This window comes from Cherax quadricarinatus, chromosome 56 (genome assembly GCF_038502225.1).
Source record: "Cherax quadricarinatus isolate ZL_2023a chromosome 56, ASM3850222v1, whole genome shotgun sequence".
NCBI classification, from domain to species: Eukaryota; Metazoa; Arthropoda; class Malacostraca; order Decapoda; family Parastacidae; genus Cherax; species Cherax quadricarinatus.
The window spans coordinates 20,557,903-20,577,586 of NC_091347.1; the positions used below are offsets into that span (position 1 = coordinate 20,557,903).

Sequence of the window (19,684 nt, forward strand, 5' to 3'; positions counted from 1 at the left end):
CCAAATCCTCCTGGAGTTCATTGGTATCCTCCTCAGAATGAATCATATGACCTATTTTTGTGTCAGCAAATTTACTCGTGTCACTTGTAATTCCTTCATCAAGGTCTTTAATGTAAATTATGAACAACAGAGGGCCTTAAACTGATCCCTGTGACTAATCCCCATTCAGATTTGACCTCATTAATGGACACACACACTGCTTTCTTGTGGTAAGCCATGCCTCTATCCATGCTAGAACTTTACCTCCTATACCATGAGCTGCCACTTTTCTTAAGAGTGTCTTGTGAGGTATGTGTACTCTATTGAAGGCTTTACTAAAATCCAAATGAACAGTATCATATTCTTGATCACTGTCTACTGCCTCAAATGTTCTATTGAAGAACATCAGTAAATTTGTCAGGCGGGAACGACCTCTCGTGAACCCATGCTGAGATTTATTAATCAAATTATGCTCTTCAAGGTGACTTTTTATAATGTCAGCTATACATGTAATTAATTCTGATGATTTGCCTACTATAGATGTCAGACTTGTTGGACGGTAATTTGAAGGAATGGACTTGTCCCCTGATTTGAATATAGGAACTACATTAGCCATCTTCCACATCTCTGGCACAACACCAGTAAGGATGGACACATTAAAAACACTCATTAATGGCTGACTAAGTTCAGCTTGCATTCTTTAAGTACCCTGGAAAACACTTGTCAGGGACTTATTTTGCTTCAGTTTGTCTTATCTGTTTGATAACCATGTCCCTCGTGACAGTAATATTAGTTATTTTGAATTCATCAGGAACTGAATAATTGTTAATTTCTGGAATAGAGGCCTGGCTGTATTCAAGAAGGCACTGGAGTGGCACCTAAAGTCAGTATCTGACCAGCCAGGCTGTGGTTCGTACATCAGATTGCGTACTGCCAACAGTAACAGCCTGATTGATCAGGCACTGATCCGCCACGAGGCCTGGTCACAGACCGACCCGAGGGTGTGTTGACCCTCAAAACCCTCTCCAGGTATATTCATGTGCTTAGCGTAATTGTTGTAGAAATTAATAATGGTAGTGTTAAAAAATAAGGATGTCTAGCAAGGTCACAGACTTTAAAAACCACTAATGTTAATGAATTATCTGGGCAACAGGTTTGATGGCTTGTTAAATGTAACCCTCAGTTTAGGTTTAGATTAGGGTGGGTTATCTTTTATTAGTGCCTGGTAATAGTTATACTAAATTTTTATACAGTACTGTGTATCATTAGTGAAAGAGCTCATCATCAGTAGAAAAATATTGGAAAATTATCCTGCCTAATTGATGGCTTGGTCTAATTTTTAATTTTTTTTTTTTATTTTTTACTTGTTATAAGGATTTGATAATTGACTAAAAGATGCACCTGTTTTACATAAGTAAAACTAACTATTATAAGAGATTTAACCATTGTGTGACACCTGCTCTCCTAGTGGCACATCAAGCACATCCTAAGTATACAGGCAGTAAATTCACAAGGGAGAAAGAGGAAACTGCTGCTGAATGGCTGACAAATCAATGAAGATTTTTTTTGTGTACTGCCTCTTCTTGCTTTCTCCATTGGTGAAGATACATATGTACCCCAAATCAGTGCTGAAGTTTAGTGGTGGAAACTTGTGGGAACAAAAGCAGAAGAATCTGCCCCCTTTGGTTTCAGTTGAATGTTGTTTTTCATGCTTGAGTTAGCTGTCCAGCAACCTCTGCTTCAGTTGAGATGAAGTTCACTACTTTTGGGCAAATTCTTACTAAATTAAGAAACAGACTATGCCATGAAAGGACAGAGAGATAAGATTTTGTTTGGATTTTTAACCCCATAGGGTTAGCCACCTAGGATAACCCAAGAATGGCAGTGCATCATGAAGGGACTGTCTGCCTTATTTCCACTGGGGTCCACACTATTGTTCCCCAGGATGCGACCCACACCAGTCGACTAACACCCAGGTACCTACTTTCTTGCTAGGTGAATGGGACACCAGGTGTAAGGAAACACGCCAAATGTTTCCTCCCTTGCTGGGGATCAAACCATGGATATTCAGCGTGAGGCGAGAATATTGCCTACTAGACCACGGGCCACTGCACAGTATTAATGTATACAGTAACAGTACAGTATCTTTTATGAAATACTATATTTTTTACTAATATTTAAACCATAAATAAATACTAGCTAGATTGCTTGTAATTCTTTATATCCAGCCCATGATCAATAATAGCTTTATGAGTTAAGGTGCCAGGTCAGGCCTAAGCTTCTTAAGATAAAATACCTGCCCTAGGCAGGTAAGTGGGTAGTTACCCAGGGAACTACCTATGACAGCCCTGCTCAATACAGTATATAAATCTAGAAGCTTATTTTCAAGGCACATGAAATAAAATTAAATCTGAAAATCATTACAGTATAAACATGAAATCTGTTAGAAATGCAATAAATGCTGAAATAGATGGTGATAATGTTCGAGTGGGGAAAAGAATTGTATTAATTTTTTATACAAGTTAATATCACATAGATGGAGTAAAATCTGCTTACAGTACTTTGGCTTTATAAGTTGAAGTTAATTCTGTTCTGTTCATGACATAGAGTACAGGAACGTTATTGAGTAGGAAATCTTGTTATATGGTTGAGTTTGCATTGAAGTATGCTTAAAGCAAATTCAAATTTCAAATTCAAAAATTTATTCCATTGCATAATATACTGTGTGTAGTTTGTGTGTAAAATATTGTTAATTACAAAGAAAGCCACTAACATGCATGAACATTTCGGACAGGTGTGGTAAAACATAAGTCATAATATCGTGGCTGGAACAATTCACAAATAACCTTGACTTGGACCACTGACTTGTTAGTGGTCTAAGATGTGTTGTCATTACTTTTCCTCCAAAGTGTGGGTTATTTTTGCAGGTGTGGTAAGTTACTTGTTAAAGGTTTTATTTTGTATTGATGAATTGCCTTACTTTACATAGCTTGAAGTGGTTTTTTATAATAGTGTTAGTGTGTTCAAAGCTCCTATTATGTCACACTGTATTCAAGTGAAGAGTTTTGCAAAACTGTTGTACTTTAAATTTTTGATACTATACCCTTCAAATGTGTTTATACAAATGCAGAAGTTTCATGGTTCACAGCAGAATGAAAGTTCTGATGTATTCTAAAAGCAGTCTAATAGCTTAACTTAGCAAAGTGTTATAGTATATTGGCCAGTCAGAACTTGTCTCCTTTGGAGTTTCTTTATTGTGCATATATCAACTTGATATGATATTCACTTCCTTGTCATTTTTTAAATGTATATATTTTGCCGTTATTATTAGCCATAAATTATTATTTTTATTATCACACTGGCCGATTCCCACCAAGGCAGGGTGGCCCGAAAAAGAAAAACTTTCACCATCATTCACTCCATCACTGTCTTGCCAGAAGGGTGCTTTACACTACAGTTTTTAAACTGCAACATTAACACCCCTCCTTCAGAGTGCAGGCACTGTACTTCCCATCTCCAGGACTCAAGTCCGGCCTGCCGGTTTCCCTGAACCCCTTCATAAATGTTACTTTGCTCACACTCCAACAGCACGTCAAGTATTAAAAACCATTTGTCTCCATTCACTCCTATCAAACACGCTCACGCATGCCTGCTGGAAGTCCAAGCCCCTCGCACACAAAACCTCCTTTACCCCCTCCCTCCAACCTTTCCTAGGCCGACCCCTACCCCGCCTTCCTTCCACTACAGACTGATACACTCTTGAAGTTATTCTGTTTCGCTCCATTCTCTCCACATGTCCGAACCACCTCAACAACCCCTCCTCAGCCCTCTGGACAACAGTTTTGGTAATCCCGCACCTCCTCCTAACTTCCAAACTACGAATTCTCTGCATTATATTCACACCACACATTGCCCTCAGACATGACATCTCCACTGCCTCCAGCCTTCTCCTCGCTGCAACATTCATCACCCATGCTTCACACCCATATAAGAGCGTTGGTAAAACTATACTCTCATACATTCCCCTCTTTGCCTCCAAGGACAAAGTTCTTTGTCTCCACAGACTCCTAAGTGCACCACTCACTCTTTTTCCCTCATCAATTCTATGATTCACCTCATCTTTCATAGACCCATCCGCTGACACGTCCACTCCCAAATATCTGAATACATTCACCTCCTCCATACTCTCTCCCTCCAATCTGATATTCAATCTTTCATCACCTAATCTTTTTGTTATCCTCATAACCTTACTCTTTCCTGTATTCACCTTTAATTTTCTTCTATTGCACACCCTACCAAATTCATCCACCAATCTCTGCAACTTCTCTTCAGAATCTCCCAAGAGCACAGTGTCATCAGCAAAGAGCAGCTGTGACAACTCCCACTTTGTGTGTGATTCTTTATCTTTTAACTCCACACCTCTTGTCAAGACCCTCGCATTTACTTCTCTTACAACCCCATCTATAAATATATTAAACAACCACGGTGACATCACACATCCTTGTCTAAGGCCTACTTTTACTGGGAAATAAATATGTTCTTTAATTATTTGTTTTCTCTGACCAGATGTATTGCCATCTCTCAGATTTATACTTTAGATAGCTAAGTTTTCTTTTAATTAAACATTTCTAATAATATTAATTTTTAAGTAATACAGTATTTTTTTTATTTTACTTCAGGTGAAAGATGTTTTGGAAGTACAATTTTGGCTCCTCTGCTCAGATTGAAACTCTTCTACAAAAGGAAGTAAGTACCTTACAGGTTTTAATATTTGTACAGTACACAATAATTGTACGTTTTTAACATTCTGGTTGTCTCCCACCGAGTCGTGATGATCTGATGAAGAGCAACATGCTTTCACTGTCATTCTTTCAATCACTGTCTTAGTAGAAGGGGAGGGGGGATCTTGTTAAATATGTAGATTTGTGGCACTGTATGTGTTATACTGTGTTATCATTAATTCTATATTTTCAGGATGTTACGCTTTCGGAGCTCATGGATGAGGATGAACTCCTCCAAGAATGTAAAGCACAAAATAGAAAACTTATTGACTTGTAAGTGCAAATATGGTAAATTTTTGTATTTTTTCTAAATATTTCTAAATATAAAATAATTATTGATGATTCTGCAAAATATTGATAATGTTCAGTATATGTGTATAACATATTTTTTCAGTCTGACTCGAGCAGAGATCCTTGATGAGTTGGTATGTTTGGTGGTGAATGAGCCAGCCATGGATGGGGAGCTGCAGATGCGATTCAAATATGCTAACTTGGCTGCCGAGCTACTAACAGCAGATGTTCCGGCAATCATTGACAAGTTGGTTGCATCTACCAACCTTTTAGATATCTTGTACAAGTGAGTTTTGTTTTTGCTTGTTGGTCTGTGTGACATAGACTGTAGAATGCCCTAATATGAGTGTTTTATTTTTTCTGTAGTCTGTTTTTTTAGTTTCTTCTGGTAGACTACATACAGTGGTACCCCGAGTTTCAGCCATAATTTGTTCGAGTGCCGTTACCAAACGAATTTGTTCCCATAAGGAATAATGTAAATTAGATTAGCCAGTTTCAGACCCCCAAAAATACACTTACAAAAGCATTTATATAATTGTTTGAGTTGGCAGCTGTACAAAACTTGGGGTACCACTGTATTTCATATGTTAATCCCCTTTGTTTACACTGTATTTCTACACAGATTCAGGTGAACATGAATATTGAGGATGTATTTGTTTCTGGCTTCTGTTTAGGTCTCAGTTTTTATTGCTATTCAGGATTCTGAAGATGTAGAGAGAACAGTAGAATGTGTGTTTATGTAGCAAATACATGTAGGTTCAGAGATTTAAATAATGCATGTATTGACTAAAGCCTGATGTGATTCTGATGGCTGCCTTTTGCTTAGTATCGGGTGGTTGAGTTAGTTTGCTATTGTTGTTTCTCATTAACATACATTGTAACACTTGAGAGCAATGGATGGGGGAGTTTAAGTACAGTGGACCCCCGCATAACGATTACCTCCAAATGCGACCAATTATGTAAGTGTATTTATGTAAGTGCGTTTGTACGTGTATGTTTGGGGGTCTGAAAGGAATAATCTACTTCACAATATTCCTTATGGGAATAAATTCGGTCAGTACTGGCACCTGAACATACTTATGGAGTGAAAAAATATCGTTAACCGGGGGTCCACTGTATAGGGTGAGTGGTGTGGTATGGGGTACAAACTAACATATAAGTATACCTTCAGTTTTTTATATTTTCTTTCATATAGTTTGTACTCGGTATAGGTTTGAATTCCAGTTATTGGTGTAAAGATAGTAAATTGCATTTATCAATAATTTCTATAATGCTGTTATTAATTAGAATTTCATGAAAAGTATGAAAGAAAGGAACTCATTCACATTTTTTGTGATTGTAACCATACTGTTTGACTTGCTAACACACTTTTTCTCTAATCAGGTGCTTTATCAAGTGCTAGAATATAGACCAAATGTAAAATTGCAATTCCTGAGTAGACAAGTGGTCATTATAAATTGCATGTACATATTGGATGATGAGTATTTAGTGGCAATGGTACTTGACTGCCCATCTAACGGATGGAACTGGAAACATATTCTTCCCTCAAGGTGTGCAGTAATTTTTGTTTGTGAAAGTAAAGAGCCCCAGAGTCAAATAAAAGAAAGGGAATTTAAGTACGTATCTTCTATATATGGCTCATTAGTTTAGTACTGTACATACATACATATATATGTATATCATTATATATACAGTGGATCCCCGAGTTTTGTGATTAATCTGTTCCAGAGAGCCCGCCGAAGGTCGAAATTCACGAAACTCGAAACCATTTTCCCCATAAGTAATAATGGAAATAAAATTAATCCGTTCCAGACACCCAAAAATATTAAAATAAAATATTTTTTTTTCAAATTAAATAAAGATTTACATAATGAAAACAATCAGAAATCAAGTACTACATGCATTTAAAATAAATAATAACAACATTACACTTACCTTTACTGAAGACTTCTGGGTGGATGGAAGATGAGAGGAGGTGATAGGAGGAAGGTGTACACTATTGTTTGGAAGGAGAATCTCTTTCCATTAGGACTTTAGGTAGCAAGTCCTTATCTGGGGTTACTTCCCTTCTTTTAATGCCACTGGGAACAACTTGAGAGTCACTGGACCCCTGGTGCACAAAATATCTATCCAGAGAGGTCTTTTTCTGGGGTTTCTGTAAGATTTCCCTGAAGTGGGACACAACACTGTCATTGTACATGTTGCAGATACGGCTTGTTTCAGCTTGGTCAGGGTGATACTTTTCAACAAAACTTTGCAACTCATTCCACATTCCACACATGTCCTTAATCACTGAAGAAGGCACCTCATACACTCCCTCTTCCTCCTCTGAAGCAAGTTCCTCAGCTGTGGTATGATGCTGTTCCAGTTGAAGCTCTTGCAGTTTGTCAGTGGTTAGCTCTTCCCTGTGGTCCTCCACCAACTCTTCCACATCTCCGTCACTCACTTTATTTATCAAAGGGCTTGCACTAGCTTTCCTTGCATCCATGATGACTTATTTAGCAGTTGCAAGCACAAAAAACAATGGATTATTATGAAATGTATTGTATGAACCCGCGGGGTGGTGGTCACGTGTTGGTAAACAATGGCACACTGAGCGTGAATGGCGTGGGAGACTGGCTTTGTGTGCGCGGTGATGGGTGTACGGGTACCGGAAGGTCGCCGAAACGAGTTTTTTCACGAAACTCGAGGCCAAATTTTTCCCAAAAAAACTCGCCAAAGGTCTAATTTCGCGAAAGTCGAGGCTGCCGAAACTCGGGGGTCCACTGTATATGTATATATCATTATTAGTGTTTTTATTTAGAAATTTAGTCAGAGCATGTTTTTACAGCTGCTTAATAGATCATGGTGAAAATTACGTTAATTTCTTATTAAAAAATTTTTCACACCCTCCATAATTTTATAAACCATTAGTTAGAGGTTATACTCGAGCTGTGTAGGTATTCTCAATCTTTCCTGTGGGAAATTATCATGGTTGGGCCATTTGGTATTGGCTTGAGAATATATGCTGATGTGTGTGTATTTCTCAGTACAGTGGTCCCTCGTTTATCGTCCTTAATCCGTTCCTGGAAGTGGGACTATTATCGAAATAGACGATTTTTGAATCAATTTTCCCCATAAGAAATAATGTAAATACAATTAATCCGTTCCCGACACCCAGAAGTATTAAAACAAAAAAATCTTTTACATGAAATATAGATGTAGTACATAAACAATACAATGGGACATGATGAATGAAACATTAACAGCATAACACTTACCTTTATTGGCGATTCTTCTTAGTGTATGGAAGACTGGAGGAGGAGAGAGATTGAATTACTGTTTGGAAGGGGAATCCCCTTCCATCAATACCTCAGGTACCAAGTGCTTTTCTGGGGTTACTTCTCTTCTCTGTTTCTTAATGCCACTAGGACCAGCTTGAGAGTCACTGGAGTCCTGTCTCGCAAAAAAATGTCCAGGGAGCTCTGTTTCTGGTGTCTCTTTAAAACTTCCCTAAAATGGGCCAAGACTGTCACTGTACAAGTTGCCAATGTGGCTTGCAACATCCTTCTCAGGGTGATGTTTCTCCATAAATCTTTCCATCCTACCCCACATTTCAAAAATCTCCTTAATTTCTGAAGAAGGCATCTTCTTCCATCTCTCTTCCTCCTCCTCTGCAGCAAGATTCTGAGCTGCGATCTGTTGCTGTTCCTGCTGAAGCTCTTGCAGCTCCTCGGTGGTTAGCTCTTCGTTGTGGTCCTCCACCAACTCTTCCACATCCTCCAAACTCACATCCAACCCCATGGAACTCCCCAATGCCACAGTAGAGTTCACAACTGACATAGGCTCATCAGGGGCTGCCTCAAACCCTTCAAAATCCCTCTTGTGGACACAATCTGGCCACAAGTTTCTCCAAGCAGAGTTCAAAGTCCTGGTAGTCACTCCCTCCCAAGCCTTACCTATAAGGCTTATGCAATGGAGAATACTGAAGTGTTCTTTCCAAAAATCTCTTAGGGTCAAGTGAGTGTCTGACGTCACATTAAAGCGCCTTTGAAACATTGCTTTGGTGTAGAGTTTTTTAAAGTTTGAAATGACCTGCTGGTCCATGGGCTGGAGGAGAGGAGTGGTATTTGGGGGCAAGAACTTTACTGTGATGAACCCAAGCTCCTTCAGAATTAGGTCATCCAAGTTTAGAGGATGAGCAGGTGCATTGTCCATTACTAGGAGGCACTTGAGATCCAATTTCTTTTCTAGGAGATAATTCTTCACACTAGGGCTAAACACTTCATTGAACCACTCAATGAAAATTTCCCTCGTGACCCATGCCTTATTATTAGATCTCCAAAACACTCACAATTTACTCTTCATAACATTGTTTTTCCTGAACACACTGGGATTTTCAGAATGGTACACTAGTAACGGCTTCACTTTGAAATCCCCACTAGCATTAGCACAGAACATGAGCGTCAGCCTGTCTTTCATAGGCTTGTGTCCTGGCAGTGCCTTTTCCTCCTGAGTAATGTAGGTCCTCTTTGGCATTTTCTTCCAAAAGAGGCCTGTTTCGTCACAATTGAACACTTGTTCAGGTTTTAGTCCTTCAGCCTCTATGTACTCCTTGAATTCCTGCACATATTTTTCAGCCGCTTTTTGGTCCGAACTGGCAGCCTCACCATGCCTTATCACACTGTGTATGCCAGTATGCTTCTTAAATCTCTCAAACCAGCCTTTGCTGGACTTAAATTCACTCGCATCACCACTAGTTGCAGGCAATTTCTTTACCAAATCGTCATGTAACTGCCTAGCCTTTTCACAAATAATCGATGTCATAAGACTATCTCCTGCTAACTGTTTCTCGTTTATCCACACCAATAATAGCTTCTCAACATCTTCAAGTACTGGTGATCTCATTTTTGTCAGCATATTTACCCCCTTTGCAACAACAGCTTCCTTGATTTCCTTTTTCTTGGCCATGATGGAAGATATGGTTGTATGGGATTTGTTATACATCCTGGCCAGTTCGCCCACACGTACGCCACTTTCATATTGTTCAGTGATGTTTCTCTTAAATTCAAGGCTTGGCACTAGGAGCTTTCTTTGGAGCCATGGTAGCTTATTTAGCACTTGCAAGCACTAAAATGAACGGAATATTATGAAATATTTCGTATGAACAAGTGAGGGCACTGACGCTCACTGGTAAACAATGGCACACTGGCTGGGAAGGGAGGCCGAGGCGACTCAGAGCCATGAGTATGCGTCCAGGACGAAAGACGATTAGCGAGTCAACGGACCATTTGCGAGCCAATATTTGGACGAAATAACGCGACGATTTCCGAAAAGGACGACTATCGAGTCGGACTATTATCGAGGGACCACTGTATTTCAAAATCTTTCTTTATAGTGAGAGCTATATTGCATTTGATTTGCTCCATATCACATGCAAAAGGAAATACAGATTATAGGAGAATTGATGTAATGTTTACTTTTAATATTTTTACTCCTTGCAGATTTCTCAAGAAGGAAAAACCCCTTAATCCTCTGTTGGCATCATTTTTCTCAAAAGTTCTGGGCATGTTGGTGCAGAGGCGCTCAGAGCAGGTGAGTTTGTTCCTACAGAGAAACACTACACCGCTACTGTGGCTCTGGGGACAGTCACATTAATTAGGAATATTATGTCAACTTTCACTTTTTGAACTTAAGTGTTAAAGTAATTATAAGAGTACAATATCTGACAAAGTTTTGCACATTCATAACTTATGCCTAACTATTAAGCACTAAAATGAATTTGTCAGTATTAGTGTCAGCATGACATTGCACAGTTCAGTAAATCTCCCAAAGTTGTTTATTATCGTTATGTTTTTGAGATTAGATGGCAACTTTTTATAAAAAAAGAAAAAAGGAACCTACTAGTAGATGTAGTTAGCTGAGTAAATATGATCTATGGCATAAATTTTGTTCTAGTTTGTGGGTGTATTTTAACCCTTTTGCTGTCAAGAACCCTGCTCACAAACTTGCTGTGTTGAAGAATTAAAAAAAAAAAAACTTATGGAATGATAGAGAATCTTTTCCCGGTGGTGATGACACCAAAAGTACGAAATTTGATGGAAAACTTATGGAATTATGCTTTCTCAAAGTTAGCGGTCTCGGCGATGTGTACGCATTGGCAATTTCGCCCACATTGAGCTCTATTTTCGGCCAATTCCATTGTCCTGGTCAACCAAACTCATAGCTATTTCACTAGAACTCCATCTGTTCTATGAATTGAGTGCAAGAAACCGCCCATTTACCGGTTTCAGCAACCCAAAGAAGTGGTCAGAAATTGGCAATGTGGCCAATTTCACACAAATTTCAAAATAGGGTCCAGAATAAACAGTGCAGATATTCCTGTCACTAAAATAACATTTTATCTGTTCATTAGTCATGCCTCCAGGCCCCTCTTATATTACTCTTGCTTTCTATTTTGAATTTTTATTCACACAAAAAATAGAAGATTTACTGTTATGCAGACTACTGCATTATTGTAATAATTGTATAAACAATGTCAACCCATTCATGACTGTGGATTAAACTGGCCAGTTGGACACGTATTGGATGGTGATGTCATTTGTTTGCTCTTGAACATCGGCAAAAATAGAACATTTCTGCTATTATGAGCACAATTTCGAGGTACTTTTCATCATGAAACCAATCAAAATCATCTCTATTTCTGTAATACGTATATCTTCCATTCTGTCAAATGAGACCAAGAAAACGAGAATATAACAATAAATACCATATGAAGATATGCCTCAAAGTCGGTGTTTTAAACCAAAAAGTCAGATTTTTTTTCTCATGCACTGCGTGCTGCAGGATTTTTTTTATACTGCGCAAACTGACCACACAAACCCATTCTTTCACATGCAGGTCTACCAGCTTTCTCCTGCTAGATCTGAAGCCGCTAGAATTTTGGCACATTAGTACGGCACCAACACTTGCTTGTAAGCCGTACTAATACGACACCGACAGTGAAAGGGTTGAATATGAAGTAGTAACTGTATTCTGATGAGTTGTCTGCTGCAGCAGTGGTTGTTTAAAAGTAGATGACAAAGAAAATAATAAGGAAGGTGCTGTTAAAGACAATGTGATTTTTCAGTGTATGAGTATTGCCATGAAAAACTAATAATATTATCCAGATGTGTCTGTCATGTCACATGACAGATCAACATGGATTTATGTCAGGTTGTATGGCAGGTCAACATCGACCTGTGTCAGGTCACAACACATCATGCATCTTCTTGCTTGTCTTGTAATTACATTTTTGACTTTGTGTTGGACACCCTGATAGGTTCAGATCCTACACCTGTATACCTTTGAAGAGCTTTTGAGAGTTTGACTACTCTCGGAACCCAGCCATGGACCAGGCTCGTCTGGTGCTTGCTTGGTCAACCAGGCTGTTGCTGCTGGAGGCCCGCTGCCCACATATCCATCACAGCCTGGCTGATCTGGCACCTTGTGAAGATACTTGTCCAGTTTGTTCTTGAAGGCTTCTACACTTGTCTGTATGAAGTCAGTTTCCACTGTGTCAGTGCTCAGTTTATTCTATTTATTTACAGTAGTTTTTGTCTAAGGGCAATGAATGGTGTAAATAATATGCAGAGAATTTGTAGTGTGGAAATTAAGAGGTTAGTGTGGAGTTTCTAAAAGTAATATTCAGAGGGCTGAAGAGGGGTTGTTGAGGTGGTTTGGACATTGAGAGAAGATGGAGGTAGATAGGATGACTTGGATGGTGTATGAATCTGTAGTGGAGGGGAGGAGCTGTAGGGGTCATTCTAGGAAGGAAGGGAGGGGGTAAAAGGGGTTTTGTGCGTAAGGAGCTTGGACGTACAGCAGGCATATGTGAGCATGCTTGATAGGAGTGAATGGAGACAAATGGTTCTTGGGACCTAAGGAGCTGTTGGAGTGTGAGCAGGGTAATATTTTGTGAAGGGATTCAGGGAAACTGGTTAGCCGGACTTGAGTCTTGGAGGTTGGAAGTACAATGCCTGCACTTTGAAGGAGGGGATTAGGATATTGGCTGTTTGGAGTGATGTCTAAACTGTCATATCTGAGCGCCTCTGCAAAGACAGTGTGTGAATGATGGTGAAAGTTTTGAATGATAGTGAAAGTGTTTACTTCCCTGATGGAGGCCAGGGTTCAAATCCCCCCTCAGTGCTTTCTGGTCGGTTATTTTATTCAAAAGGGTTGTGAAATTTCAGTGTATAATTACTGGAAGTGGTGTTGGAAGTGGGCTAAGTTTCTTAAATGACTGAGTGATAAGGAGTAATTTGCAAAACATGGTGTAATTTTTTGTGTTAATCGGAGGAAGGAGACGAGTTCTAGTTCTTGGTCCTGTTGCTTTAAGTTAACTTGAATGATGTGAAATGACTATCATGTATACTGTTGAATATCTTGTGTGAAGTCTGGTTCCACAGTTTTATTATTGAGTTTATTAAACCATTAACAACTCAAAACCTGAAATTTTTTGGCTATCCCTGTGGCTCATGTGGGTAAGTTTCTTATCCATTCTTTCTTGTTGTAAATGGTTCTTAGGTAAAGAACCTGTTCTTGCCTAACCTGTCCATGTCTCAAGAGTATCTTGTGTGTTGTGATATCCTTTCTTGTTCTGTGTTCTTCAGAGGAAGGCTTGGTTCTCGCATCATCTAGCATATCTCGTTCCCCCTCATCTGGTCACATCAGGTGCTTACTAAACCAACTCTTAAAAGTATAAGATCACTTTCATTACTTAAGACTTGTTTATGGTGTGGGTGATAGTGTGATAGAATTTCATGTTCAAGGCTCAGGACCTGATAGCCCTCAAGTGCTCTTCTTGACAGTTTGTTCACAGGGTTGCAAGATTGTGTGTAATTACAAGTAGTATTACAATTTAGGGGTGGTTTGAGTTATCAGGACATAACTAGGGATATATGCAACGTACAGTATGACGGAATCTCCTATTTTTATTGCTTATTTGTAGTAGCAGGCAGAGCTGTGTTCATGATGTCCAGTCAACATAATTTAATTTTCATATTTTTAGTGCCTGCCCTGAAGGTTGGATTGGGGATATTGCAGTTTGTGATATCTGTACACTTTTGGAGAAGCAGCTGTTGAATGAATGATGATGAATGTGTTTTCTTTTTTGGGTCACCCCATCGTGGCAAATAGGCGATGCAAAAAAAAAAAAAAATCCCCGACAATTAGAGGTGTGCTCAGATGTAGTGAAAAATTATTTTGCATGTGATACTAATTTTGGGAGTTTTACTGTATGAATCTATGAAACTCTTAATTATGTATATCTTAAAATATGCTGAAGGGAAGTCTTACTATAAAACACTTACTACTACTGTGGCTGCCTGCAATTCTGAGAGTAAATATATTTTGTTTGCTGACTCTTCTGAAAGCAGTTTCAAAATTAGCAATGATACAGATGGAAAAATAATTTTTTTTTTTTGTAGTTACCACTGTAAAATTTTATTGTAAAAGCAAGTTGCACAGATATATATTGAAAATTTAGAGGAAGTAGTTATGCTTTCACTCAAAAGGTTTGAAGAAATCTTATGAGTGGTTTAACCATGTTATATATCATTTTTGTAACATAGCTAGTACCTGTACAGGTTTTATTTCCCACAGTAATACAATAATAATAAGTTTAGTGGGTTTTATTTTGTCAAAACATGACTCTTGAGCTTTATGGTAAATTTAATAATTAAAGCTAATTCAGCCTATGTAAAGAACATCATTCTTGAAGCATGTTTTGTTTAATGTGAGACTGATTACTTCCTGTGAGTCTTGTTAGTAAATAAAATACTTTCACTTAGCAGAGTTTCACAGTTCTTTAAAAAAAATTATTTTAATAGTGAAGCAGATTAAAAGCTCTCAAATATAAAGTTGAAGTGTAAGTGTTTTATTGTATAACTTTTCATCTAGAACAAATGTCATTTTAGCAATTAGTGTTTGGTACATTAAATAGCTTTTGTTTTAGAATAGATGAAATTTAGTGAAGATGGAGGTTCCTGTTGATACTAAGAGGGATAGACAAATAGGTTCTCTACACAAGTTGTTCCCCAGACCACAGTTGCTGGGCAGTATTAAAGCATGCAACTCTTCAGTCTTGGCAGATCATGGGGTGAGTTGCTTGGTGAAGTCTCCTACACAAACTATTTACTACTGCATATGGAATGTTCTGCTCAAAATACAAGCAAACTGATTTGTTACCCTCAGTGACCCTAGTGCAGCCAGTAGGCTTTAAAACTGACAAGTTTGTAATTAAGCACCATTTCTGATTAGGAATATAAAGATAATTTTACTTAGAATTATTAAATTAATATTATATGTAGTTTTGGTTTGCATATTTTGACTCGAGATCCGTCTAATCTATTCAGACAAGTAATTTATTAAGAAATGATTTGTGAAGACATTTTGTATTAACATTTTGAAAAAAAAAGTTGCATGGATTAAATCAGAAACACAGTATGCACATACTATTTTGCATTTGAAACATAATGGTTTATCAGTTCGGCTGCATCCTAGCAAAGGATAAAATAAAAAAAAATTGTGTACACTGCAATGCAGTAAATCCTCCATGTTTTATGGGAGTTACATGCCTCTGAAAGTTGTAAATGTTGAATTTGCAAATACTGATACCTTGGCTCATTGGGAAAAGGGAAGTTGCTGGTAGATGCCTGGGTCATGCTGAGAATAAAGGAGACATTGATAATGTTTATGAACTGCAGTTTATTCCTACATGAATTGTAATTACAATCTTTAATTAAAATATTATTCTACAGTGCAGTGTTATATAAACTTGCACATTAAAGTGAGGAATAGATTGCATTTTTTACTCTTAATTGTGGCCCTGATTAATGTTTGCTGGTGGTGGGAGGATAGAGAAAATCATGTAGCAGATTTGTGAATGTGGGGTTGGTATAAATTTTCATTGAGCATTTGCAAATAACAGGGTTTTTTTTAATGACAAACTGCAAATGTGGAGGGTTTACTGTATTAGTTTTCTTTTGCTTTTTCTGTTACAAGTTGCATGTTTATCTCTTCATTTTGTATTTGTATTTTCATTTTTGTATTTGTGTCAAGTTGAGCCTATTAACTAGAAGTTCACCTTGCATCTTATTCCCACTTTTTTAATCTTTGTACAGTCCCACATATGGAAGAGCAGTTATGTAACTCTCAATGTGTCATGCACATTCTGTCCCTAGATTTCCATTTTTTAGCCTTCATTAATTCTTATTGTTCTTATCCTGTTAAACTTTGTGTATATGTAATAGCTTGTTCATTATGCTGTCTTTAGGTGTATCCAATTCTATTTTATGCTTCATATTCACTTTGTATCTGTGTTCATGCAACTTCCTGTTTTGTGTTTTGTATGTTTCATTAAGGTGATTTTGTTTAACGAATTAATGTACAGCATGATTTTCGTTATCTGGTTTTCTGGTATATATTTTCCTCGGTACTGTAAGAGGTTTTCACATGATATGCAGTCCTTTATTTTTGCTATGAGGAACTATAAAGTGATCTTTATTCACCTGTTAATTTCCCAGTTTACATAAGGCTTTTAATAACATTAACTAAGGTTTGAGATGTCTGTCTATCCATCCTGGTATAGATAGCCCTTCATTATCATTGGAGTACAGCAGGTAGCCATCTGTCTAGTCTTACATTTGGTTCCTCAGTCTTTGGGAATCATAAGATGATATGATCTATTGGGTAGTTCCCTCACTGTAAAGCTGTGGAGAAACCATGAGTCGCTTTGTGGCTCATGGTAATATGTAGTGATGAATGATGTATTGTTACTAAAATATGATGGGGTGAAGGCACTATAGACATAATTTAATATCAACAAGGATTTCCTATGGCTACCATCTACATATTAAGTGCCTTCTGGGCTTGTGAGGTTGATGGTTTTGTGTCTGTGGTCCCCTTGCATGATGATGATTTGAGGGATGAATTTTTTGGACATTTTTATCTATCGATGAATTAATGTGGGCAGCAGCAAGTCTGACTCGAGACACTTCCAGAGGTCATTGGATTACACAAAGCAGGCCATCAAACAAAGGAAATAGTAGAAGTCAGCAATGTGTGCAAGTGTCCAGTGAGGACCTGGCTTTGTCATTTCCTTGAGGACAGTGTGACATGCTCACACCAGAAGCATGTCCAGAGAAGTCCAGTAAAATGTCCCCACTAACATTTACTATACAAATATAGATATAATTTGTCTGTTATCATTTGCTCAAGTCTTTCACTCAGTGTGGTGCAAGGTTTTTATACAAAACGGTGTTCCTTGTCACACCATGAAATCTGTTGTTCAGTGACTTCGTGACTGTGAGGCACCCTGCTTTGATGACTGGCCAGAAAATTTCTCTGATGTAAACCGTATTGAGAATATCTGGGCTGAAAGAGATATCTACTAGGAGAAGGATATCTTCCCACTTCTGTAGCTTTAGGATACTATCTGTGAGTCATGGGTGATTTTACCCAATGAAATTCTGAAGAATGGGTGTGTATCACTTCCTAGACGGTTGAAGGATTTCCTAAAGTTCAAGGGATGGCCTATTTTGTGGGTGTGATTTTAGAGGGAGACCAATGTACTTTAATGATAAGAAATGTATTAAAAACCTAATAAGGATGAAGGGGGATGGGGGGTTGTTCAATATGTATATTCAGGGGTAGTGTAGTAAAAAGACAAAAATCAAGTACCATTGCTGTATGTGCTTGGTTAAAACTTCAGAAACTTACTTGTGTATTCCATGATTTTTTATTGCTCTGTTTGAAGTCGTGGTTGGAAATGTGAACATTAGCGAAGGATATAAAAAACTGTTGCTCGAGTCTTACTTTTAATTGAACTTGCATTAAAAAATAAGAGCCATAACTTTTATCTAGCAAGTTATGTAAAGTATGTAGTACAGTAGAACATTGTTTTTTTATTGTGAATGTTGCCAAAGAAAAGAAACTGATTGATATTTTCCTTGTAGCTGTTGTCTTGGGGAAGATATTGGGGAAGGGGAAATAAAGGTTTACTGACCTAATGTTCATATTTAATTCTGTCTTATTCTTTCTCTATTTACCATACTACCAAACTCATGCACATTACTGTACTATGAGTTGTTTGTTTGTATATCAGCTTCCTTTACATTTCTCTTCATTTAGAAGACTATAGCTCAGAATTTCCATGAAATTTTGTTTCCCATAAAATTATTTAACTAATTTTATTTAAGATTAACTGAAAGACATAACAAGTGGAAGGTCATGTGTGTGTGGCTGTAATTAATCAGCAATTTCACAAGGTCAGTACGTGTCTAATTATGTGACTAAACTTCGACTACACTACTTGTCCAGTATTTAGTAAGCAGGTTTACTTTTTACACAAGTCATCCCAGTTTTTAAGATGAAATAGGAATTGCTGTATCATTCAGTAATATGTATTTAATATTTAGTAATTAGAAATTACTGATTTGTGTTGGAAGGATAGTGTCTAATTCTTCTTAAGTGTTATTGACTTGATGTCGTTAAATATTTGAGCTTATTAATATGTCGTTGTAATGTATGTTCAGATGATTTAAATCTATTGGTTAAAAAATTTTTTCTAAATTTCTTGTTAATGTGCCATACTTGTAAATATGTAGGTTTCTGGATACTTTGTACAGTACTTTTTTCAGTAGGCTGAAGGGGTAGAGACACTCCTTCGATATTTATTTCTCCATATCTTTATTAATATATAATCCTGCAGTAGCTTTCTAGATGAATTGCTGTACAACATTTGCATATACAGTAGCTCTAAGATTATTTAGCTGATTTAGTTTTATAGAAAAGGGATTCATTTAATATAATAGATATAGAAACGTAATGCAGAGAAGTATTTGTACAAGGTAATATGTCGAGCAATCTTTTATTTTGACTCTCGCTCAGGGTTAAGCTTTGCCAAGCCATCTAGAAGATTAAACCATACTTTTTATAATTTTCTTAGTAGTTATTTTTCTAGTAGCTGAGATTGGTATTTTTTTTTTTTCAAGTCATGCACTTTAAAGAATAATGAATATGGTATTCTTTCTTATCTCATGTACAGTATAAAGTTCTAAAACTTTTTGAGAATTCTTTCAGCAACATTTCATCAAGCAGTATTGATTGGTATGTTTTTTTTTTTTTTTTTTTTTTCAACAAGTCGGCCGTCTCCCACCGAGGCAGGGTGACCCAAAAAAGAAAGAAAATCCCCAAAAAGAAAATACTTTCATCATCATTCAACACTTTCACCACACTCGCACATTATCACTGTTTTTGCAGAGGTGCTCAGAATACAACAGTCTAGAAGCATAAACATATAAAGATACACAACATATCCCTCCAAACTGCCAATATCCCAAACCCCTCCTTTAAAGTGCAGGCATTGTACTTCCCATTTCCAGGACTCAAGTCCGACTATATGAAAATAACCGGTTTCCCTGAATCCCTTCACTAAATATTACCCTGCTCACACTCCAACAGATCGTCAGGTCCCAAGTACCATTCGTCTCCATTCACTCCTATCTAACACGCTCACGCACGCTTGCTGGAAGTCCAAGCCCCTTACCCACAAAACCTCCTTTACCCCCTCTCTCCAACCCTTTCGAGGACGACCCCTACCCCGCCTTCCTTCC

At 37.7% G+C, this 19,684-nt stretch overlaps 1 protein-coding gene across 11 annotated transcripts in view; it reads left to right on the top strand.

Annotated features, from left to right (window-relative positions):
• fmt (phosphatase 6 regulatory subunit 1-like protein fmt) overlaps window positions 1-19,684 on the top strand; it is a 113,257-nt gene that overhangs the window by 19,402 nt on the left and 74,171 nt on the right. For 10 of the 11 annotated variants that reach the window (XM_070097157.1, XM_070097165.1, XM_070097160.1 and 7 more), the window contains exons 2-5: window positions 4,659-4,725; window positions 4,954-5,033; window positions 5,155-5,337; window positions 10,535-10,625. In XM_070097157.1, coding sequence (XP_069953258.1) covers window positions 4,666-4,725; window positions 4,954-5,033; window positions 5,155-5,337; window positions 10,535-10,625 — 414 coding nt within the window. In that variant the 5' untranslated portion in view covers window positions 4,659-4,665. Of the gene's footprint in view, window positions 1-820; window positions 1,009-4,658; window positions 4,726-4,953; window positions 5,034-5,154; window positions 5,338-10,534; window positions 10,626-19,684 lie in introns of all 11 variants that reach the window. The other variant, XM_070097158.1, reaches the window with a different exon arrangement.